We start from the raw sequence: 25,790 nt of genomic DNA, 5'->3' as shown, positions 1-25,790 counted from the left end.
GATTTCAAGCATGGCTTAAAGGCACCTTAGGCTTCTCCTGGGCTGTGCCTCTTAGAGGTGCAGCCCTGAATCTCACTCTGTATGCATTTAAAGGTGTATAGTTAATTAAAAAAAAATGTTTCTTCTACCTTCTATTAGATCAGGGAACTGCTGATGTTTGTAACTTGTGTATCCCCGCTGAGTTTCACAGAATAATTTGTATTTCATTTGTGATGATTTAAAGGTTCCTAGAGGGTTTCTCCCCCCCACTTCATTTTCTCTGATCCAGACTAGAGAAAGTCTGGCTGCAAGCTTTGTGAGAAGTGCCTGTAGTAAAATTCTAGTACTGACCCACAGTTTAGAAGTTGTGGCTAATAACTGGTCTTTCATCTCCTAGAGGAAAACTTTCAAAAGTGGCTCCTGATTTTGAGGATGCTAACTTTGGTCTAGTTTGATATTTGAAGGTACTAAACATCATCTGTTATTCCAGCTGATTTCCACTGGAGTTATGGGTGCTCAGGAGTATTAGCTAGTTTAGATTCTGGAGTACGATGATGTGGTGCTTTTTAAGACAAAAAAAAATCCTGCCTTATATGGCCATTTGAGATGCCATTGTTGGGGCTCTGAGCTAAGTCTCCTTTCATAAATGTAAGGCAGCTACTTAAAGATCCACGTACAATTGTACACAAATTAATGTTGTGAATGCAGCAAATCTGTCAGATCTACTCTCCCAAAAATAAAAGGAGTACTTGTGGCACCTTAGAGACTAACAATTTTAGTTACTCAGCCCAGAGAGTTAGAGGAAGGGCAGAAGAAATGACTTGGAGGAGGAACCTGAGGGTGAAAACTAGCAGCAACTGGCATTCTTTAAACATATTTCCTCCATATTTGCCCATCCTTGATCTTTGCTTCATACTTAAACAGAAACTGAGTTGGTAGGGCACCTAGGCAGCCTTGTTACCTTAGTTTGCCTACATTAAAGCATTAATTTGGCCAGTTGCTATTAACATTTTGAAATGGTCGAACCTGTGTTTATAGAACTCCAAGTACAGACAGGTATTTTAGTTTTATGTCCTTCCTCATCTCCCCCCATACTCACTATTAGCATATTAAAGTAGTGAAATGTGTGCTGCAGTTTCTTTTCCTAATTGCCATAAACAAGCTTGGGATGGTAATACTTCCCTAATTCATATAGGTGTTGAGGAAGAACCTATTAAAGTTTGTAAAGCACCTTCAGATCTCTGATTTAAGGCCCTTTGCTATATTAATGAAAAGTGCTACTATATTATTAAAATAGTCTGTTTTCCTTTTAATGAAACTGTTCTACTCTAATGGTTTTGCTGAAGTAGTGAATTTCACTGCTTTAGCTTATTACCATGTTATTACAGCTGAAAATAAGGCTAAATACTTTTTAGGTTGCCTTTGATCTTGGTCTTTTAGACAGTTGTGTGCTCCAATTTGAAACATTTGACTTTCCATTTCCTTGCCTTTGTTCAAGAATATTTTTAAAAGGTATTTTGGAAGTGTGTGCTAAATCTGAAATTGTCCATGGAGGATACAAAAGGATCAGCTGTAAAAGATAAAGATGTAGTGCTGTGAGAGGTGAAGGTTGCTTATTTTAAGAACAGTGCACTACACAGTGGACTTATGGACTCCATATATCCCAGCTATAGTCTGCAGAAGCATTGGCAATACCTTGCGGTCAAATGTTTCAAAAGATGCTGATGGATCTAAATAAATGTGTACGAATGCTTAAGCTTTATCATTCAGTGTATTGCCAGAGTTGTCTGTCTTGCTTTTTCAGTCTTACCAAAAAGGAAGGTTAGAGACCAGTTGATAAAGGTGATATTTGCAGAGTCAAGAGTTTCTTGAAGAAAGATAAATAATGCCTATTGTAAAAAAGCCGAAACCTTCTCTTCCTAGAAGGGGGAACTAAAAATCTCTTCCAGTGACTAACTCTCCACCTCCCCATTTGATTTTACCACCTATCAAGAACATCTTGAGGGTCCAGGCCAGAAAGAATAGCACATGTTTTAAAGTGTTAATTCCTGTTTGTAGAAGAATCTGTGGACAGTGAGTAGTTAGAAATACAGATTCCTAGCACTATAATAATTAAAATAACATTGTAAAAATCCTATTCCTCACTTCCCTCTGTGTGCATGATTTGTAATTATCTGTCTGCAGTATACAGATTTTTGTTTCACTTCTTTTTATGGATGGATCCTGATCCTCTGCTGTGGTCTTCCATGAGATTGAAGGTAATGGTGCAGTATGGGTGGCATTCCTAATTGTGTCCTCCAGGTCCACTGCTCTGTATATACAAGTGAAGGGTATAATTTGACCCTTTTAATTTTTTTTGGTAGAACACATTTTAATCAAAATAAGAAAAGCATAAAAATACATGAAGTCCTAGATGAAAAATAACTGAATCCCCCTGCTCTATAACCTATGAGTTGCTAACAGCTCAATTATTAATTAAGAGGGCAGGATTCCATTATGGACACTAAAAATTCATCCTCTCCTTCCTTAAAATGTTTTTCATTCTGTTGAAGGAAAAGGCAGTTAAACTATCATACTCCTGTTCAGTGTTTTAGGAATGAGCAGGGGAATTAAAAAAGGAACCATAAACACTACTCTATATTACGAACATCTCCATATGAGGACAGCAAAACCAAAATATTATAACCCTAGGGTGGTATTCTTGATCATGCTGGAAAGTACAAAGGATTTTGAATGTCCATTATCAGGAGCTTTTTATGTTGCAACTTATTCTAGCAAGAACTTGTTTTGCATCAGTTTTTGAAGACTTGGTTTTTTCTGTACCTTTGGGGGAGACATCTGTCTTCATCTTGTCCAAAAGATTGGTAACAGAACCATTGTCAAGAAATATATGGTTATTCTGGTACTGAGTCAACGCCCTGTTTAATTCTTGTACCATATTCTTTCACCCCCACATCACTGTTAAGTCTGGGTTACCATGGCCTTCATAATTTTATCTTTCTAGGAATGCTAAATTCTCTGGAGCAATAGGTAAAGAATCTTTTTAATATGGATATAGCACTTCCTACTGTCCATTTTTTAAGGGATTCTTCTTGCAAGATTCTCAAAGGAAATTCATTCTTTAAACAGTTTCAGTATAATAAACTCAGTTTGCCTAGCTAACTACTTAATTACTTTATTTCCTCACTCCACACAAATTGGTGGATACAGTTCAGTATTTGATCTTGCTGCTAAATTCATTTTCTACTATGGCAAAATTCAGAATACTAATCCTCCTTTCTCTAAATCCCTTTTGGGAGACAGGTTGTGTAAACTCAATTTACATTAGGAACATTTTCCTTTTTTTAGACACATTCTTTTCAGGTTGGCAATGTCTATTTTAAATCCTTTGTACTGACTTCTGGTCTTTCCTTAGTTCCTTATGTTTTTATTTAGTATGCTGAGTTACTTGCCTTGATTTTTCTGAATGTCGCTTTTTCAATGTGTAAATGTAGATTCAATTTCTCCTTTTAAGGTGTTTTTTCTTTATTGTGTTGGCTGCCTGATGAATGAGAGAATTTTGAAAGTGCTTCCTATAGATCAGTTTATATATAGATAGCCATAACAAGGTGACAGTATATACAAATTCCCTCTTCCTTCACAAGTTGTCTTTCAGCTTCCACTTCAGTCAGTCATTTTCATGGTAGTATTTTTTTCTCCTCTTTCTTCCAGAGGTGAGAATATTTTCACATAAACAGAATAGCAAGAAGGCTATTATATCTCACTCAGAAGTTAACATTTGTTAAACTGTCCTAGTTATACAATATGTATCCTGCTTCTAGAATTTTTAGATTATAAGTGTACTAGACTTAACCATAATCTATAAGCAAGGCCTTTCAAAATGGATAATGAAAAACATCTGCCTTTTGAATGCCTCAGAGCACATTTGGCTGGGGGTAAAAAAGTCACTTCAATCACTCATGAAAGGTACATTCCCACAAAGGACAAGTGTTGTGCGGATTCCTAGATTTTCCTCCTTAGTCAGTATTTACTGACAATCTGGACTCTGACAAAACAGTTACTCATTTTGGCAAGGCAGTTTTTTAGAATCTCTTTAAGGATCAAAATATCAATATTTTGTAGGCAAACTCTCCTGCTTGGGAATGGTCTTTTAATTTCTATGAAGGGAGGACCTGAAAATTCTATTACATAGAAAAGAGGGGATGGGACTGTATGCCTCAGAAGATTAGTAATAGAGTAAGTGTAGACCACTTGTTCAAATTTAGCCTGAGTTGTTAATGCTGCAAAGTCACTAGCATTTTAATCCTGTAATGTGATCTTCATTAATAGTGTAACCATTTTACTCCTTAATGTACGCTTATGGGGAAAAAAGGTTTAACATGGATAAGTTTTATACTATTAATCTGTAATTTTAGGATTTGTACGGTAAGATGTTAGTTAACAATGTTTTTCTTTATACTGCACTAATTTTACTTTCAGTAGATACAGTATGTTGCCTCTTGTATTGAAAATTATCAGTAAACATACATCAACTATTAATAGTTCTATTTATACTTTTTTTTGTAAATGAACTACACTTTTTCTGTTATTTTTGCATATACACTATTTACACAGAATATGCTACTTATGTTTAACTTAGATGGGGGGAAAATCATGGGAGTATTGTTTTTGAGAAATAGTGATACAATATAGTTATTAACTAAGCCCATGCCAGGTGCCATAGTTAGAATCATACCCTTTAAGGCCAAAAGGGACCATCGTGATCCTCTAGTCTAGTCTGACCTCTTGCACACTGCAGGCCACAGAACCTCACCCATCCACTTCTGAAATAGACCCCTAACTTCTGGCTGAGTTACTGAAGTCCTCAAATCATGACTTAAAGTCCTCTCCCTCTAATGTGTTTATAGAGAGCAATCCTATCTCCCCTCAGCCTTCTTTTGCTTAGGCTAAACAAGCCAAGCTCTTTGAGTCTCCTATTATAAGGTAGGTTTTCCGTTCCTTGGTTCATCCTAGTAGCCCTTCTCTGCATATGTTCAAGTTTGAATTCATCTTTCTTAAACATGGGAGACCAGAACTGCACACAGTATTCCAGATGAGGTCTCAGCCGTGCCTTGTATAATGGTACTAACATTTCCCTGTCTCTATTGGAAATACCTCACCTGATGCATCCTAGGACTGCACTAGCCTTTTTCATGGCTGTATCATATTGATGGCTCATAAACCTCCTGTGATCAACTAAAACCACCCCGATCTTTCTCCTCCTTTGTTGCTTCTAACTGATAAATCTGCAGTTTATAGCAAAAATTCTTGTTGTTAGTCCATAAATGCATGACTTTCCACTATTAAATTTAATCCCATTTCTATTATTCCAGTTTACAAGGTCATCCAGATGTTCTTGTATGATCATAGAATATCAGGGTTGGAAGGGACCTCAGGAGGTCATCTAGTCCAACCCCCTGCTCAAAGCAGGACCAATCCCCAACTAAATCATCTCAGCCAGGGCTTTGTCAAGCCTGAGCTTAAAAATATCTAAGGAAGGAGATTCCACCACCTCCCTAGGTAACTCATTCCAGTGCTTCACCACCCTCCTAGTGAAAAAGTTTTTTTCCTAATATCCAACCTAAACCTCCCCCACTGCAACTTGAGACCATTACTCCTTGTTCTGTCATCAGCTACCAATGAGAACAGTCTAGATCCATCCTCTTTGGAACCCCCTTTCAGGTAGTGGAAAGCAGCTATCAAATCCCCCCTCATTCTTCTCTTCCGCAGACTAAACAATCCCAGTTCCCTCAGCCTCTCCACATAAGTCATGTGTTCCAGTCCCCTAATAATTTTTGTTGCCCTCTGCTGGACTTTTTCCAATTTTTCCACATCCTTCTTGTATTGTGGGGCCCAAAACTGGACACAGTACTCCAGATGAGGCCTCACCAATGTCGAATAGAGGGGAACGATCATGTCCCTCGATCTGCTGGCAATGCCCCTACTTATACATCCCAAAATGCCATTGGTCTTCTTGGCAACAAGGGCACACAGTTAACTCATATCCGGCTTCTCATCCACTGTATCCCCTAGGACCTTTTCTGCAGAACTGCTGCCGAGCCATTCGGTCCCTAGTCTGTAGCGGTGCATGGGATTCTTCCATCCTAAGGGCAGGACTCTGCACTTGTCCTTGTTGAACCTCATCAGATTTCTTTTGGCCCAATCCTCTAATTTGTCTAGGTCCCTCTGTATCCTATCCCTACCCTCCAGCGTATCTACCTCTCCTCCCAGTTTAGTGTCCTCTGAGAACTTGCTGAGGGTGCAATCCACACCATCCTCCTGATCATTCATGAAGATATTGAACAAAACCGGCCCCAGAACCAACCCTTGGGGCACTCCACTTGATACCGGCTGCCAGCTAGACATGGAGCCATTGATCACTACCTGTTGAGCCCGACAATCTAGCCAACTTTCTATCCACCTTATAGTCCATTAATCCAGCCCATATTTCTTTAACTTGCTGGCAAGAATACTGTGGGAGACCGTGTCAAAAACTTTGCTAAAGTCAAGGAACAACATGTCCACTGCTTTCCCCTCATCCACAGAGCCAGTTATCTCGTCATAGAAGGCAATTAGATTAATCAGGCATGACTTGCCCTTGGTGAATCCATGCTGACAGTTCCTGATCACTTTCCTCTCCTCTAAGTGCTTCAGAATTGATTCCTTGAGGACCTGCTCCATGATTTTTCCAGGGACTGAGGTGAGGCTGACTGGCATGTAGTTCCCAGGATCCTGGATATTTAACATAGTGAATGTCAATGAAAATGAGGTCAGATCAGAGGCTAAAATAGGGAAAGAACAAGTGAAGACATCTAACTTGTGTAAGTAAGTTTTAAAGTCACCAGGACCTAATGAAATACATCCTAGTATCCTCAAAGAGCTGATAGAGGAGATATCTGAGCCATTAGAGATTATCTTCAAAAAAGTCATGGAAGACAGGAGAGATTCCGGAGGACTGGAAAAGGGAAAACATAGTGCCAATCTATAAAAAGGGAATAAGGACAATTCGGGGAATTACAGAGCAGTCACATTAACTTCGGTACCCGGAAAGATTATGGAGCAAATAATTAAGCAATTTGCAAAGACGTAGAAGATAATATGGTGATAAGTAAGGCTGTGATTTTTGTCACGGGGGTCGTGGAAGTCACGGAATCCGTGACTTCCAAAGACCTCCATGACTTCAGCCCTGGCACTGGGAGCTGCAGGGTCCCGCCACCTCCCGCAGTGGCAGGGAGCTGTGAGGTACCCCTGCTGCCTGAGGCAGTGGGCCCCCAAGATCCCAGCCACCATGGGCAGTGGGGGTACCCGGCAGCTTCCAGCTGCGGCAGGCGGGGTGTGCAAGGTGCATTTGATTCATTGATTTAAATCTTGATTTAAATCACTAGTCACGAAGACTTAATTTAATCATGGATTTCTACATAAAAATGCATTCTTGTTGGTTGTTATAACCTTAATACATATTCTTCACAACTTAGAGATAGATGTAGGTTTCATTTTTAGAAAGTACACACTATACATTTTTAAAGTGATTTATTTTGAAAACTTTTCAGATTAGTTTTATAGCTATATCAGAAAATGAATGATTGTTTGGTTATTTCATTTAACAAAGATAATTGAAGCAGATATTTATGAAGTCATTGGGAGGTGAACTATCTCCAATTCAACAGGTTAATCATTAATATTTGGAGGATTTTCTTGCCATGCTTTATTACCAGGAGAACATCACCAGGCAGACATTTAAATTGTTTTATTTAACTAAAACAATAACATTAAGTATTCTGGATTTTTTCCTTCAACAGCAAACAGAATATTTTAACAAAACGAGCATATGAATTTTTGAATTTAGTTAAACATTAAAGTTTTTTAAAATCAGGTTTGTTTTTGTTAAAATTGTTTTTAACTAAAATAGTTAAATGAAATATATTAAAAAAAAAATTAAATCGACTGTCAGCCAAGTCAACATGAGAAACTTAAAATATTGGCTTCCGCAGCTAACTCAGTCATCTTCACCTTCATTTTCCTGTTTGTTCATAATCTGGAAAAGAAAAACAAGCTTTCCTGCTTTTTCAGGTCTCAAACAATTTCAACTGCTGTTAAGTGAGATTCTCTTCAACAGTCTCTGAATCCCAGTGCTTAAGTGACTTCCACCAGTTCACTGGTGTGACTTTCTTTAAAACATCATCAGCAAACATATATTTCTTGAATGGGTCACTCTTCGCTCCGAAGTTTATTATAGTTGGCATTATGGAGGGATAACTGCTGGATGTCCATGTCATAGCCAACTCTTCTTCTTCAGCAGTTAAGGTTTGACCGTGGTACTGAGTATTGAGAATATTTGCAAGAAAATGAGCTGGAGATAGTGCTTGACCCCCCCCCCCTTACCTCCCCCCCTTTTTTTTAATGCTTGTAATTTAACTCTGTCATTGCATATTTCTCTTTTAAGATCTTGCTCAGTTCCTTCCAAATGTCAACAGCATCAGTAATAAAACAGCTATTTCCCTGCATTTTGTTCAAGGCTACAGAAATAGGCTTCAGGTTACTCTGCCTGTGTTCAACATTTCTCTTAAGCCCCATGTTGAGAACTTTAGCTGTGACAGTGCCATCTATTTTTTCACAATTTTGTTCACAAATGGTCATCAGATTAGGCCAGTTCTTGATACAGTGCTCAAAACAGTCCACTACTGAGTTCCATCGCACGTCTTGTGGGAGAGTTCGCTTGGTTCCTCCCACTTTTTTCAGAGCAGCTGCTGCAAAGTGGTTGTTATGGAAATATTTTGCAATTTCAACAACATTAGCCTTTATTTCTGGAACACTGAACTTTTTGGCTAGGAGGTGCATCAAATGAGCACTGCAACCGTATATCATTAGCTTGGGACTCTCTTCTAAATAATTTCTTCTCATCTTGGATACATTTGTGACATTGTCTGTGACCAAGCTGCGTACTAGACATTTGAATTTTTTTCAGTTTGTTACAGCTTTTACTGCTGCTACTTGTAAGTATTCTGCAGTGATGTATCAATTGTTTCTGTAAGGAAGACATTCCCTTCTGTTGTCACACAAGCACAGGCAACAGGATCATTGTGGACATAGCTCCACCCATCAAGACTCAGGTTGACAATTTTACCCGCTAGACCTTTTGCACACTGCTCAATTTCTCTTTCATACACTTTATGCAGCAGTTTGCCAGGGACATCTGCTCTGTTGGGAGGACTGTATCCTGGTCTTAATGACTGAATCATGTTGATGAAGTGTGGGTTCTCAGTCATATGGAAAGGAGAGTTTGTTGTATAAACAAACCGGGCAATTTTTTCATCAGTTACCTCTTTTTGTAATCTGCTGGTTCTTATCATAAACTTATCTGTGGTTGTTTCTGGATGATGGAGGGTTTTTTTTCTTGTGGCTGTGTGATATACATGATGTGACTGAAACGCTATCATTGGCAGATAACTCTGAAACTATAGAAAATGTTGGTGATCTTGAAGGTGGAAAGTCTTCAGAATCCTGTATGTTGAGGATGGATTCTCCTAAACAAAATAAGTCAATGCAGTTATTTAATTATTATTACCATACTGCTCATTCAGTATTACTCATTGCATTCACTGACACTCAGTACTAAAGGTGAAATTGTAAAAGGAAGATCTGCCTATTTATTTTTTATCACAACTGCATCTAAAATGATAGTACCATAGAGCAGTGTTTCCCAAACTTGGGATGCCGCTTGTTCAGGGAAAGCCCCTGACGGGACGGGCCAGTTTATTTACCTGCCGCGTCCTCAGGTTCGGCCGATCACAGCTCCCACTGGTTCGCTATGCCCGGCCAATGGGCTGTGGGAAGCGGCAGCTAGTACGTCCCTTGGTGTAGATAATGGCATGGAGAATACACCTAAAGAATCCTCCTAAAGATGCTCATTTGCTAAAGAATCCTCTTAAAGATTCTTATTTGCTTTTGTCTGGCTCTTGATGTGTTCCTTCCTTTTTTTGTCCATCTTCTAGGTATGAGAGGGGAAAAAGTTACACACCTTGAATATTAGGAAGGCATTACACACATTTATGAAAAGGATGCTAGAAATGAAGAGTTCATGTCTCTTATTCATCCTGTATCAGAGTTCTGAAAGAGCTTTGAAATCTAAGGCTTCTCTAGCCAGGTAGGTGAGTGAATCAGGGAGCCTCACTGAGCTACATGCAAAGAGCTCATGATCATCAAGGCTTGCTGACCAAGGCAATTGCTACCTGGTTTTCTGAGTGGAAGAGGCAACTTCTGTTGCAAGATGTAAGACTGCAACTTAGACATCGGTCTGTGCTTTCTTGTGTCACTACAAAATTTGTGTGCAGGCTTTTGCAGATTTCTATTTGGACAAGGTTATCCATGTGGAAGGCCCGTTCTAACGTTGGGTAATGCTGCAGAAGCTCCCACTATCGTGACTGGTATCTTTGGAAGATAGAGAATTAATTTCTGACAACCACAAAGTTCACCCAGTTTTTGTTTCACTTGATACCAGTAGATTCTGTTGCTCCCAAGAGAAACATGTCTAAATGACAAAAACACATTAACAAAATTCAAAGGTATTGGAATCCCTCATGAAAGGAAAGGTTATGCTTTTTCTGATTTCTTCATAAATATTTTTAAAAGAGAAGGAATAAATTATGGGTAAGAAACTCCTACTTCATGTGCCTGAACTGAAAAAGAGGGAATATTTTTTCCCATTCTAGAGGAAGGCAAACTATTACTTGCAAGAAAAACAAATTAAGATTTCTTGTAGCTTGCTAGAAACAGTTTTTAAAACTCCTTACTCTTCAAATGAAGGAAGAAGAACTGACAGTTGAGGATTAGATATAGAAGCTTCCATAATCCTCCAATACCTCTAGGCCACATGACTCACTCTTCCAATGGTTTTAAATAGGTTGTGATTGCTAGTGAGCTCCTATATCTCAAGGTTTTAGCCTTAGAACCTAATCAAAGGCAAAGCACGTTATGTTGACTAGCCTCCTTTCAACAGGGACTACAGTTGGTGCTTTGGCTGAGGGCTTGAGGAGATATCTGTGTCCACCACCACCAGGGCAAGGTACTGAGTGTGTCAAAGACTTGATATGCTATGGTAAAGCAGATATATTTTTGTCTAACTGGATGTTTTTATATTAATTTTGAAAGAAAACTTCTCTCTTAGAACTAGACGAGAAATTAGGAATTTGAAGCCCAAAGCAGCTGGTATCTCTGCCAAAATAGCTGGTGCAAAATATTGCAGGGGAGCTGTAGCCAAGAAGATCAGAGGCCGCATGGAATTGATGACAATGGACTCTGCTTGGAAGAGGAGAAATAAATCTTTAAAATTTTCTATGAGACACTGGAGGGAAGGACTAGAAAGAGTGCTTAAGAGGCCAGACTGTGATGCAGCCTGTATGGTATTTTTGCAGCTACATGTGCAGATTCCTTTACAAGCTGTAACCAGTAAGAAAGTGTGGAGCACAAGAAGCTGCCTTCTTTTTTTATTGCAGAGGCTGACATTAGATGCTTCATTGTGAGCTAATTGTTTTGGCACTCCATGTCTGTGCATAGGGCTTTTACCCAAGATTAATGGTCTATTGCAACATCTAAATCTTCAGGTAAGTAATTTATTTTCAGACCCGCTAATGTAATTTCTCAAAGTCCAATAATATACCAGTCCAGAGAGCCCACTCTGTATTTGTTACCATACTAAAAGTTTGAGAGTTCCCTCTTTATTTCTAGAGATGTTTTACGGATTTTAATTATCCTGAGGTTTTGCTATTATTTTCTATTTTGCTTTTCATGTTTCCTTTACAGTGCACGGTTGTCCTAGATAAAGTTGTTAAGATTGTTCTTTCTTCAAGTGGAATTATTTTTTGAGATTTTATTTTCACTTTTACTCTTCGCTACTTACGTAGTTCTTGAACTGGAGAACTAGTATAGCTCCCTTTTTTAGAGGTTAGTCTCAAAAGTTTGGTTTATTTCATGTCTCTGTCTGCTGGTAGGAGATCATATTGCCCACTAGACTGGCATTTTCTGGCTTTGGAGAAATTAAACTTGCAGGTAAGAAATTCTTTTTTTTACATAGGTATAATTGGAAAGTTTAAATTTACTCAAAAATGAAAGCGTTTGGGTAAATATTGTCTCATTCAAACCCCCATTGACATGAATTGTGCTTTTTTATATTTATTTTGTCTGAATTTGAGATTAGTTAATACTTTAACTCCCATAGTGATTCCCAAATTTAATGTGTTTATGGTACATACATTAGCAGAGAATCCTACCTGCAAGAGCACAAAATAGCTACCTATCTCTTGTCTGCCTGCACCCAGAAACTTCAAATAAGTAACACAGCTCAATCTACTATTACGGTTTTTATTCTTTTGTTACTAGAGCTTCTCAAACTACCTGATCATTATTCACTGTGTTATCTAGTTATATGAGTCATCTTGTTTAGGCATGGCAAGGCTGCCTGTTAATTTGACTTATCAAATATGGTCAAATATTCCAGTAACAATGCCCTGATGTAGACGATAATGCCAAAAATTAAATTATAATAGGTAGCCATCTGGTAGCCTTCTTAAATGTCTTGATCACATACTTTTTAATAAATGCTAATGTCCCTGTTGGGGAAAAGGTGAACTAACTGAAAACTGATCATCTTAATTGGCTGGAATCTTCTGCACATTATGATCAACGTAGTTAAACTGACCTAATTTTCTAGTGTAGACCAGCCCTATATCTTTATTTGTATACCAGGCCATCAATGCACATGCACTTTACAAAGCACATTCAACTAGTTAAAAGACACTGTCCCTGTCCCAAATAGCTTGCAATCTAAATGACTAGACAAATATACAGAAATTAACTCGGAACTGAGTTGGGGAGGGAGAGAAGGGGTCACACTCATTCGATTTCATCCCTAACGAGGAGAACAGAGGCAGTGCCATTAAGCTGCTTGAAGAGTTGGCCTGCTGCTTACCTAGCACAAGTGCATTTAAAAATGACTTTTTTTTCCTTTATAGTTGCGATGTGTATGTTTTATTTCTGTCCTTTTTGTAATTTTTCAGTCGTGGATAATATTCACATTGAAATGCCAACTTAAACTTGCTAAAGAATGTAATGATGGTATTTTTATTTTAGCCAACTAGAGATCATAAAGTCTTATTCTCTGTTGTTACTACTGTTCTACTATTCTAATCAGTGCTTTAAAATATTTGACCATTTCTGACATGATTTGACGTATTTGACAATGTTTGATGAGTATTTCACCAGTCAGTTGACCAATTATTTTTGGACCATTCAAATACTCAACTCTAATCTTGTTACCTGTTTTGTATGTGTATATGTAGTAGCAACTCTATATAAAGGATTCCATATTTTCTTTGAATGTAATCTTACCTAATATTCAGTAAACAGATCTATTAAAAAGATATGTTTGATGCCCGGAAAGGTTAGTCTGATCCAAATAAAAAGGGAATTTGTAATAATTGCAGTCTGATGAAGATCTTTAGCAGTAAAAATATTACCAGCTTTTAGTCTGATTACCTGATTTCATTTAAGTAAATGTAGCACAGAGTCTAGCAAACCTAATTAGAGTAGGAGCATTAATAGAACACTAATTTGTAATCTGAGTTTTGGGTAAACTATAATTGTTAAGCATAATATTATTAAGGATATTTTAATTATTTTTAATGTATACAATAACATAATACAACATTGTGAATTATACACTGGAAGGGCTTCAGAAAAGCCTTATATAGTAGTAGTAGCCTATGTTTTTGTGAAATGTACACCTCAGTGTAACATTAAAAAGAATGTTTTGTATTCTCTCTCAGCACACACTAGTCCTATGGTGCTGTTATTCTGCATTTTGGTGTACAGGTTTTCCTCAGCTATCTGAAAAAATAAATACACTAAGTTAATCAATGTTGGGTAAAACAGCTGGTAAATATTCAGGTAGGGAGGTGATTGTATAGAGACATCTGTTCCTGAGATACAGGGCCTGTAAATGCTTAAAGCCCTAGGAATCCATAGTGTTTTCACCTGAAGTCTTCACTAATCCAATTTCTCCCTAGTTCTTAAATAAACAACTTAAGGTTTGAAAGTCTGAACTATGTAGAAGAGTTGCTATGAATAGTTGTTTAAACCTAATGCTGATACTAATGGCCATTGTTAAACTCCCTTGGATAGTGATAAGAAAACTTGAGTGCCTGGCAATTTCACTAACAGAGCAGATGTCTCTGCAGTTGCAGCAGATGCTTAGCAACAGTTGGGAGTATGTTAGCACTGATTTAGAAAATGCATCATCCAGTATTTCCACTATAATAAGCAATGATCCATTAATAAGACAGAAAACATGATTGTTATTTTAAAGCAGGGAGAGATTGCTTTAAAATGGTATATGGAACGGAGATGTACTGTAAGGTTACAGCAGTGGTTCTCCACTTATTTATCGTTGTGGGCCACATCCACAGTGTGTTAGCTGGGCCACATGAGCCGGGTGGCAGGGCAGAAGCACCCATGCAGCTGCCCCAGACCCCAGAGCTCACGGAGCTGGCTGGGAGCCCAGGATCCCTGACTCCGCAGGGCTGGCCGGGAGTTCTGACCCCACTGTGTGGGGCAGCCCAGGCCCCGCCCTACCCCACCCCACCCCACCGGGCAGCTGGGAACCCAGACCCAGCCACATGGGCTGGCCGGCCTTTAGCCAGACCCAGCTGTTTGCTAATTGGGCCGCTGGTTGAGAACTGCTGTTTTAGGGATTTTTTTATACATCTGGCCTGTGTCATATTTTTTTTAGTCATGTACTTTATTTTTTCATGCTTTTCTCTGATCTTTCTCACTCCCTGTTCTCCCTAAAAAGTTACTAAATGCAGTAGCATTTTGAATCCATTCAGATTTTTAAAATTCTTTGATGAATGTACGAGTTGTTTGACAAGATATTTTTAAAAAAAAATCTAGCACCAATAATGGCTAGATGAAACCTTCTGAATCCTCAAATAAATTACATGTGAAGGGTGCTCTGAAATATATGTAAATTCTATTTTTGCACGTGTATCTTTTACACACATACACATTTGTTCTGTCACACATGCACTATGGGAAGTGAATGCCATGAAATGTGATGAGGGCATTTTAGCACATCTGGACATTCGATATCTTAAATAAACTTCTGCAAAATGTATTCCATCCCCATGATTATTGATGTCCCTTTCCTTTGACAAGACCTAGACCATATCCTTGTGCATATGCTGCACTTAACATCCATTAGCGCTAAATTATCAGTCTGTAAGATGCAGCACATTTCCCTCTCTTCCTCTTCCTCTTCAGTATTCAGTGGTGCTACAACATTTTCTGTATTTTAAATGGCACAGGCTATAAAAATATTATATAATCTGATAGAACCATTCATATTTGTTAGGATGTGGGATGGCTCTCAGGCCAGAGAGAAACACTGGGAATGGGGAAAAGGCAATAATCATACTACTAAATATCAGAACATGCTAACATTTTGAGTTTTCTTTTTCTTTTTTGGGGGGTGGGGTCGAGTTTGGGCCATCTACCACTTAACACCAAAATATATTAGTTTTTAATTTTTTCTTTCTCATACCTCTTTATACAAAAAATACTACTGCCACGTGATACTGCTTCTGGAGGCAAGGCCCTTTGATCAGAACTTTTCTTTAAGTGAAGGCATGAACTGAAAGCTAAACTGGGGCACTTTGAAAGTTGATCCAACTAGATGGGAGTAGTGCTCTCACATCATCAAAGTTCAGGACCAGGGAGGAAATGCATGTACATTGTAGCATTATGCATTGTGACCCAGTTCGAGCCCTTTATTCAGTTAAGTCATTCTGATGTGGTTTGAAAGAGATTATGTTTATGATTTTTCTATTTTATGATGTCTGAAGTTATTTTTCTTGTGTTATACAACACATGAGAAACTACATGTGTCCTTTGTAAACAAGCTGTAAATAAACATCTGATGGTTTTCAAAAACAGGAGAAAAGTTCTATTATTTTGTCTTGTCCTTGAAAGATTTTGTTGTTTTATATTATACTTTGCAATCATAGTTATGAATGCAAACTTTCTGATGGGAGGAGAATGTAACCCTACAGCTATGATTGGTTTTACTTCTGATTTCTTCTTCTAAAGGGCTTGAATAAAAGCTTCTGTAATCTGTTATAGTTTTGTCAACATATTTGGCTAAATGCCAACATATTGTTCTTACATTTTATTTGCAGATAAAGCTGTATAGCTGTCATCTGGGACATGTTATTCTTGGAAGGGTACCTAGGTTTGTGCTATATAAAATATGTTATTGCATTACTACTTTTTCACTTGTGCCTGTACCAAGCTCAAGACAATAGGATTTGGGACAAAATAAAACAGGAAACTTTTTTACTTCCTCAACTCCCCTCTAAAAACATGTTGTTTATGTATTGAACAATGAGAATGTGGTTATACTGTGTAAAGCTTTAAAACACACAACTGAAATATCCAATTTACTTTACAATACTACAAATGAAGTAGGTGTAATTATTACTATTCCCTTTTAATGGCAAATTCCTAATTTTATTACATGCCTTTACCTAGACTTGACCCTTCATGAGATCTCTTGTTTTAGTTATATTAGTTTGCTAAGACTTGAAGGTTGATTTTCAAAGAAGTAAAGAAACACTTCCATTTTCAAATTGTCTTGGAAGAAATTTTATAGTTGGAGTTAAGGAGGCACGAATAAATTAGCAATAATATTTTATAATTTCCATCCATAATTTTTTATAAAATTGTAACTGAAGTTAACACTGTGCCATGGATTTTAAAGTTCTAGCCACCACCGCCCTCAGATTCTTCCAGCTCTATTTTTTGTGTGTCTCAAAAGAACTGTTTTCTACAGTGTCTTGCACAAATAACTTTATCTGCGAATTGTCCTTGCCTAACCAATTATTATTTTTTTTTATTTTTTTGGTTCTCCTTTTGCTATGTGAACTTTTCATTAGAATGCTAAATTATCAAAAAATCTTTGGTGTATAAATGGTAACTATCTTGTTAAATATTTTAACAATAATATTCTTCCAATTGTTAAAGTGTTACAATAAGAATACAGAGTGGTTTGCAATCTTCGGCGTACTCACTCTAAGGACAAAAATTGCACTTTTGAAGCACTGATGACAGCAGAAAGCTCAAATGTTTAAATATAACTTTTCTCAAAAGGAGAAAAAAGGAGTGCTCAACAATATTTTGATATTGAATTTGTATATCTATCTCCAGTACACTTACATAATTCTCAGTGTGTTTGGAAAATTACAATGTTTGTTTCCATATTTTTTTGCCATGCTTCATGCCTCTTTCCCTGCTCCCCCAGTTCAGGTCAATGTAACCCATCTCTCCCCTTTCCTAAAGTAGGCACTCCAGATTTTTTGGTGTGGTCACTCCTTCAGCCATTCTTGGGCAATGAAGAGAAATGAACTCTTCATTACCCAAGAATATTGTGCAGTTTTGGTGCTGTAATTGACTTTCAAAATGAGTTTATCTTGCAAACTGATACTACATACTTATGTAATCCCCTTTAACGTCTGGGAAGCAAGTACCATATTTACATGACTTTCCATAGAGTCCCTGCTACGATGGAGCCCTATGATGCTGTATAAGGGGACTGTTAAAGAATAAATCAAGCTCCTTCAGCAATACTAGTGATATGTTACAAGCACGGAGAGCACTGCCAGTACTTTATTTTGACATTATTTCAGTACTCCTGGGATTATTGGAGAGCTGCTGTATGTACTCTGAGTGCTGTGTGTGATTTTTTGAGTCCCATCTTGCAATGGAAAATGTCTTCCTCTACTAACTATATGGTAGCTCAAAATATATTAATTTTACTATTAGTTTTGCAAAGAATACTTCAAGAGAAATCTATTTTCAGCTGATTTTACAATTGCCGTTTATAGCTAATGTCTGAAAACATGAATCCAAGCAATGTGGATATGACTCAGTATTTTCTCCAACACTGATCAGTACTAACTTGTTTCAGTTACAGTACTTGTAAGTAAAACAACAATTAAAAATGTGACTCTAAATATAAAGGAAATCAAGTCAGATGTTTGTTTGGTTCTTGTTTTAAAAGGGAAAGCATGTTCAGTGAGAGCAAAATCTGTCTACATACTACTGTAGGCACATGTCTATTCTTGAGCACTGGGGAGTGGCAAAGTGGAATCCTGTCAACAGTATCTGTAGATTTTTACTTTCTTAATTTCCTTTGGGGAGATACCAAGTTTGGTTAGGCAGAGTTTCAAAATTTATTTTTCTAAATTGTTATAAACTTATTCCTTTCTCTGTGGAATGTTTTGGGTATCCAGGGTGAAGACTTGCAGAAAACACCTTGAGTAGCAGAAACCTAGGTTACACACTAGTAACTGGAATTCTACTATTATCATCTTCACATAGATCCAGATTTTGCCCTTCTTGTTATTCAGCTACCTATTTCTCCAAAGAGCTAACATTGGCACTGAGAGCTGTATGGTAGTAGCACATGGTTATAGGGCAGTTTAACGCTCCGCAACACAATTGCCTGAGCTCATATACATGAGATTTTAAATTTCAACAGATTTGGGTTGTCTGAGTGGTGGTCACTACAAACTCCAGAAAGAGAGGGGATATGTGAAGGAGATGATGCAGTAGAAGAATTCATAGTATTGGAAAGTAACCAAATTGTAGCTGTGTCGAGCTATGTGAAATTCCCCATTTTTGCCTTGTGAACTTTCATGGTGGGGAAAAGGCTCCTAAAAATTTTCCCCACTGTGGAACTTCATCATTTTTTCTGTTAAAAAAAATGGCAACATTTTATGCACAACTTTCCTGCCTCCTATTGATGGGGGAAGACCACACCCAAAGAGAAAAAAAAATCTGGGGATGACAGTAACCTGCCCTTCTACTTTAACCTTTTGGAGGCCTCTGATTCTTTATATGGTACTGGAGCACCTCTACAAGATTCTGGTCTCAATGTTTTGATTGTCCGGAAGATAAAACTGCATTGCAAAAACAAAACACCTCCGTAAAGAAAAGTCCACCCAATACATTACTTGCTAACGCACATAAATACAAATGTAGTTTAACTCATGAGAGAATATCATCAAACTATTGGTAATGCGGTTCAGTATTTCAGACAAAGCACTGGCAGTCAGGAGGATCTTGTGTTCCAATTATTGAACGTCTGACTGTGTTCGACACTGACTTCTCACAACAGACGTGAGAAATATGGTGTGAAGCAGCATTTAAGGTTTCCTGGATAAATTAACAGATGAAGCTACCTTTTTATTAACCTTCTGCTTTGCTCTCCTATAAGAATTGCTTGCTGTTTCCATTATACTGTTTGGAAAAAGGTGGTCTTGTACTTAAGACACAGCCTGGCAATCTAAAGACCTGGGTCTTGCTCCTGCCTCTGTTAAAGACTACCTGTGTGATTGATTTAATATCTTGGTTCCTCCATTTCCTTATCCTTCAAATGAGAACCGTTGTCCACTCCATTGGAGTAAAGTGAAGCTAAACTAATTCAGGCTTGTAAAATGCTCAGTAGCACTTTCTATATGAGTGGCTTAGACATGCAAATTATTACTAGTAATTATTATAAGGTATTTACAACTAGTCTTTGTTAGTACTTCTGGACTGACATATGGTATGCACGCTGTCATCCTATAGCTAAATTTGCCTAAACAGTTCTGTCCCACAAAAAAGGTTTTCTGATTAGATTCTTTATTTTGTACAAAAAAACCTTTAAGAAATCACATAATTTTTAAATGCAGATATTATTTATGCAACTGATCCTCTATCTATCCTGCAGAATAATAGGTCTGCTGCTGATCAGCAATGCAGTCAAAAATGTATCTTTAAGATGCAATTGTTTTTTTTTTCCAGAAGGTAAAGTGTAATTTCAGCTTTTTGTTTTTCTGTTCCTACACACTGATTTCTCTTAGGAAAAGAGAATTTATGAAAATTACCTTTTATTAGTTATATCAGAATAGTGTTCAAGCAGACTATCATTCAAGAGGGAAAATCAACCTGGATAGGATTCTTTGTTATATGCTTCCTTACTGTGACTTGAAACATTACATTTAATGGAATAAGGTTCACTGTCTTTATGTTAACAGAACTGTGCTAAAGAATAATGATTTGAGATCAAGACAAGAGTTAACTACCCACCTCACCAATCAGTGGCCTTCCCTGGGAGCTCTGGATGTCAATGCGGTTGCCTTGGATACTTTACTCTATAGAAAGCACAGTCAACAATGGGATGAGTAAGTTAAATATTTTTTGTTCACTCTTATTGGGACACACAGTACTCAGAATCATACTAATATTTCCCTTGTTTCCCTGACATGTCATCTGCTAATATACCCCCTAATACTAACAGTGTTCTTAGGGCCTGGCTACCTGCGTATGATGCAGAAAAATGAAGGGGTTAGGATGCAGTTTAAATATTTAGCAGTTTGGAACTAAGACACTATGTACAATTGTACCACATATACAGTTGTGGTACCGGATGAGGATTTGAGCATTGAATAAAAACATGAAGAGGGAATTCACAGAGCAATTTTAGAATTTCATGTCAGAACTGACATACAGCAGGTTGGTGTTAATGAATATCTGTTTGGTTATGAACTAGCATATAATACTGCAAATTGATGTTTGATACAGTTTTTAAACAATCACTTAATTCAGCTTGCTTAACTTTGGATGACTGATATGACACAATAAAACAAGAATAATGAAGTATGAGCATTCAGATATTTTTTTAATGTGGCATCTTCCAGAAGGTGCAAATTATTGCAATCAAATCAAGATGAAAAACATCAACATAAACTCCATTATCTGCTTACTCACAGCAGAAATCTTTAATACATCATTACAATTATGTTTATCTATGATAATTTACAGGACCTGTTGTCTTGAGTCAGCAAAGCACGTGATCACATGTTTAATTTTAAGTATGTGTCTGTTCCATTGAGGTGAATGCTACGGAATGGGAAACAGGTGCCCACTGAAAGTTAAGCATATGCTTAAGTGCTTTGCTGAATTGGGGCCACAAATTGTATGACATTGCTGTATTCTTTCCTATTCTAGAATGAGCCACTTCATTGCAGGTTATCCCAAATTTTAGGGAGCAAATCCTTAAATGACAAGTTTCAGAGTGGTAGCCGTGTTAGTTTGTATCAGCAAAAATGACGAGGAGTCCTTGTGGCACCTTAGAGACTAACAAATTTATTTGGGCATAAACTTTTGTGGGCTAAAACCCACTTCATCAGATGCATGGAGTGAACAATACAGTAAGTGGAATATATATTATAGCACATGAAAAGATGGGAGTTGACACCCACTTGGTAAGGCAACTCCCATCTTTTCATGTGCTATAATATATATTCTTACTGTATTTTTCACTTCACGCATCTGATGAAGTGGGTTTTAGCCAACAAAAGCTTATGATCAAATACATTTGTTAATCTCTAAGGTGCCACAAAGACTCCTAATCCTTAAATGAATACTTCAAAATTTGATCTGCATCACTTTATATATCAGGTGCAAAGTACATACAACTATTTCATTTAAAACAAATACTTCAATATATTTTCTAAAATGAAAATAGTGCCAGCAGACCAGTATTTGAGCAGCCCCACATAAATGAATCTTTTTGTATGTGTGAGTGGCGGGGAAACGGGAGAATTAAGTTTTCAGTTCTAAGCTTTCAAGGGTAGTGGAGAAATTAGTATTCAAAATGATCAATTTGTTTTATTGATCTGAGGTTTTTATTAATTGCATCTTCATGTTGCTGTTTGATCTTCAATTGCAGTAGATTAGGGGTCATTCAATCAACTAAAAAATTTAACCACGAAGATAACAATATTGCTTTTAAATTTTAAATAGAAATCCAATTAGAATTTATGATATCATCAGTTCAGTCCTTGAGGGGGCCATTTAGGGATCTGGGGCAAAAATTGGGGATTGGTCCTGCTTTGAGCAGGGGGCTGGACTAGATGACCTCCTGAGGTCCCTTCCAACCCTGATATTCTATGATTCTATCATATATAACAAAACTGGTAAATAGGGAAAGCTTTGTTGCCAAGAGTAAATTCTAATAAGGTATAATGGTAATAGAATCTCATGATGGCTATGAATGCCATGTCGCATGAGATTTCTTTAGTTTTTGTGTTGTATTGAATTTGAGAAGTCATTTTAGAAAATGAGTAACAAAAATCCTCTTGCTGCTTTTCTCCTTTTCCTTTTTATATGATGTTGCTACACCTCATTGTCTCCATAAGTACAGTTGCTCTAGCTCTTTCTCCCTTTAACAAATTCTTTTTCCAAGAAAATTGCTTTAAAGGCTTTATCATCATCCTGTGGGTGGATTATACATCTGCTTCACACTGCAATATTTTTCCTATTAGCTTTTTATTAAATATAATATAAACATAATGAAATATACATAAACTTCTTGCAATACATTTTAACCATTTACTATACTTTCAACATTTACTTACATATATATAATATGAATGGTTAAAATATAAATCAGTTTTTGTATTACACAATTTACAAACAAATGTTACTTATAAAAATCCAACTAGTTAAATAATAATTATTAAAATAAGATAAAGAATAGAAGCAAAATTCAGAGGGGGGGATAGAGATAGAGAAGGAAGGAAGTGAGTATCCGAGAGTGCTGAAGGAATTGGCGGCTGTGATTGCAGAGCCATTGGCCATTATCTTTGAAAACTCGTGGCGAACGGGGGAAGTCCCGGATGACTGGAAAAAGGCTAATGTAGTGCCAATCTTTAAAAAAGGGAAGAAGGAGGATCCTGGGAACTACAGGCCAGTCAGCCTCACCTCAGTCCCTGGAAAAATCATGGAGCAGGTCCTCAAAGAATCAATCCTGAAGCACTTGCATGAGAGGAAAGTGATCAGGAACAGCCAGCATGGATTCACCAAGGGAAGGTCATGCCTGACTAATCTAATCGCCTTTTATGATGAGATTACTGGTTCTGTGGATGAAGGGAAAGCAGTGGATGTATTGTTTCTTGACTTTAGCAAAGCTTTTGACACGGTCTCCCACAGTATTCTTGTCAGCAAGTTAAGGAAGTATGGGCTGGATGAATGCACTATAAGGTGGGTAGAAAGCTGGCTACATTGTCGGGCTCAACGGGTAGTGATCATTGGCTCCATGTCTAGTTGGCAGCCGGTATCAAGTGGAGTGCCCCAAGGGTCGGTCCTGGGGCCGGTTTTGTTCAATATCTTCATAAATGATCTGGAGGATGGTGAGGATTGCACTCTCAGCAAATTTGCGGATGATACTAAACTGGGAGGAGTGGTAGATACGCTGGAGGGGAGGGATAGGATACAGAAGGACCTAGACCAATTGGAGGATTGGGCCAAAAGAAATCTGATGAGGTTCAATAAGGATAAGTGCAGGGTCCTGCACTTAGGATGGAAGAATCCCATGCACCGCTACAGACTAGGGACCGAATGGCTAGGCAGCAGTTCTGCGGAAAAGGACCTAGGGGTGACAGTGGACGAGAAGCTGGATATGAGTCAACAGTGTGCCCTTGTTGCCAAGAAGGCCAATGGCATTTTGGGATGTATAAGTAGGGGCATAGCGAGCAGATCGAGGGACGTGATCGTTCCCCTCTATTCGACATTGGTGAGGCCTCATCTGGAGTACTGTGTCCAGTTTTGGGCCCCACACTACAAGAAGGATGTGGATAAATTGGAGAGAGTCCAGTGAAGGGCAACAAAAATTATTAGGGGTCTAGAACACATGACTTATGAGGAGAGGCTGAGGGAGCTGGGATTGTTTAGCCTGCAGAAGAGAAGAATGAGGGGGGATTTGATAGCTGCTTTCAGCTACCTGAAAGGGGGTTCCAAAGAGGATGGATCTAGACTGTTCTCAATGGTAGCAGATGACAGAACGAGGAGTAATGGTCTCAAGTTGCAGTGGGGGAGGTTTAGATTGGATATTAGGAAAAACTTTTTCACTAAGAGGGTGGTGAAACACTGGAATGCGTTACCTAGGGAGGTGGTAGAATCTCCTTCCTTAGAGGTTTTTAAGGTCAGGCTTGACAAAGCCCTGGCTGGGATGATTTAACTGGGAATTGGTCCTGCTTCGAGCAGGGGGTTGGACTAGATGACCTTCAGGGGTCCCTTCCAACCCTGATATTCTATGATTCTATGAGTAGAGGGAGAGTTGAGGGAGGCCCATGTATTTAATGGGATCATTCTGATACTTCCAGGAAAGCATCTCTTTTCTTGGGTATTTCTATTATGGTATACAATTCTTTCCATAGTGGCCAAGCTTACAATGTCTATGCTCCAGGCTTACTCCAGTCTTACAAGCTTACAATGTCTATGCTCCAGTGTCTGGTCACTTTTTGAATTTCCATTTCTGTAGTACTAGTCTTTTAGCAGTTGTTGTGGAATCTTCAGCATTGGAGATTTTTTTAAGAACAAGTTAGATAATAACCTTTTTTTCTTCCTCCTCCTCCTATAAGTAATAGGAAGTAAATGAAAATAAAGTGAGGTACCTTGATTGTTTTTGTAGTTTGTTGTTTTTCCACAGAACACTTGAAAATTGCTGAGGGTCTCGGCTCACCACTTAATGTTATCTTTCCAAATATTTTTGTACTATTAGCAAACGATTGTAAAGTGCTTTATTAAAAAAAAAAGGTAAAAAAACGTTGGGATGCAGGGTCTGGCCAGGAGTTAGGTTGCCGGAGGGGGCTCGGGGCTGGGGATGCAGGGTCTGGGAGGGAGTTAGGGTGCGGGAGCAGACTGGGGATTCAGGTGCAGGGTCTGGCCAGGAGTTAGGGTGCGGGGGGAGGGCTTAGGGCTGGGTTAGGGGTGTGGAGCACTTACCTGGGACAGCTCCCATTTGGTACAAGGGGTGCAGGTTGGGATGTGGGGGGGGATGCAGGAGTCAGGGAGGGCAGGGGGCTGGGTGTGGGTCAGGGGGGTGCAGGAATCATGGCTGGGAGAGTGTGGGGGGTTCAGGAGTCAGGGAGGGCAGGGGTCTGGGTGTGTGTGAGAGGGGTGCAGGAGTCATGGCTGGGGGTGTGTGAGAGGGGGTTGCAGGAGTCAGGGCATGGGGCTGGGGGTGTGGGTTGGGCTCATGGGGGTGCTCCCAGCCCTCTGCCCTGAGCGGCTCACGGCAGGGGACTTGGGGGTAGGTGTAGGAGGAATACGGGGGCCCTGCCCTGCCTCCACCCCCTTCCCCTGCCTCTTCTCTGCCTTCTCCACCTCCCTCCTGGAGCGACCTGAGTGCTGGCAAACAGTCGGGGAAAGGGGAGCTTGGCTGCTGGTGGGTGCGGAGCCTGCAGCAGGAGCTCCAGGAGCCTGCAGGACCAAGCTTCTACCTCCACAGCTGCCTGGCCCTGGGGCCCCCTGTTGTTGGGGGGCCCCATGTCAGGGCACCCTGTGTTTTAGTGTAAATCTGCCTCTGCAGATAATTGGCCTAGTTCTTCCTCCCACTTCTTTCTTAGAGAATCCATGTTTAGTTCAAATTTTCTGACCAGTTGTGCATATAGTGTTGCCTTTGGTCTTGGGAATCTGAGTAATATTTGGAGAAATGAAAGCTGTTCAGGTGGGTCAGGGTAGTAAAAGCATCAGGGTCAAACAGATGGGATATAGCATGTTAAGCTGGATACGTTGCTACTCCTTCTTAGTCTCTAGATTGAATCTTTCTTTTAATATTGTAAAAGGGAGGAAATTATCGTTTTCAATCAGTTGACTGATGGTCAAAATCCCTTTCC

General features: G+C 38.7%; 1 protein-coding gene across 5 annotated transcripts in view; it reads left to right on the top strand.

Moving 5' to 3' along the window:
• RUNDC3B (RUN domain containing 3B) overlaps positions 1-25,790 on the top strand; it is a 147,258-nt gene that overhangs the window by 100,659 nt on the left and 20,809 nt on the right. For all 5 annotated transcript variants that reach the window (XR_012157565.1, XR_012157564.2, XR_012157566.2 and 2 more), the window contains exon 9: positions 20,145-20,291. Coding sequence is in view for 2 of the 5 variants with exons in the window: in XM_073334081.2 (XP_073190182.1) it covers positions 20,145-20,291 (147 nt within the window). In the remaining 3 variants the exon portion in view is untranslated. The remainder of the gene's footprint in view (positions 1-20,144; positions 20,292-25,790) is intronic.

Source organism: Lepidochelys kempii, chromosome 2 (genome assembly GCF_965140285.1).
Source record: "Lepidochelys kempii isolate rLepKem1 chromosome 2, rLepKem1.hap1, whole genome shotgun sequence".
Taxonomy (NCBI): domain Eukaryota; kingdom Metazoa; phylum Chordata; order Testudines; family Cheloniidae; genus Lepidochelys; species Lepidochelys kempii.
Note: the sequence above shows the minus strand (reverse complement) of the source record. Positions and strands in the feature narration are given on the sequence as shown.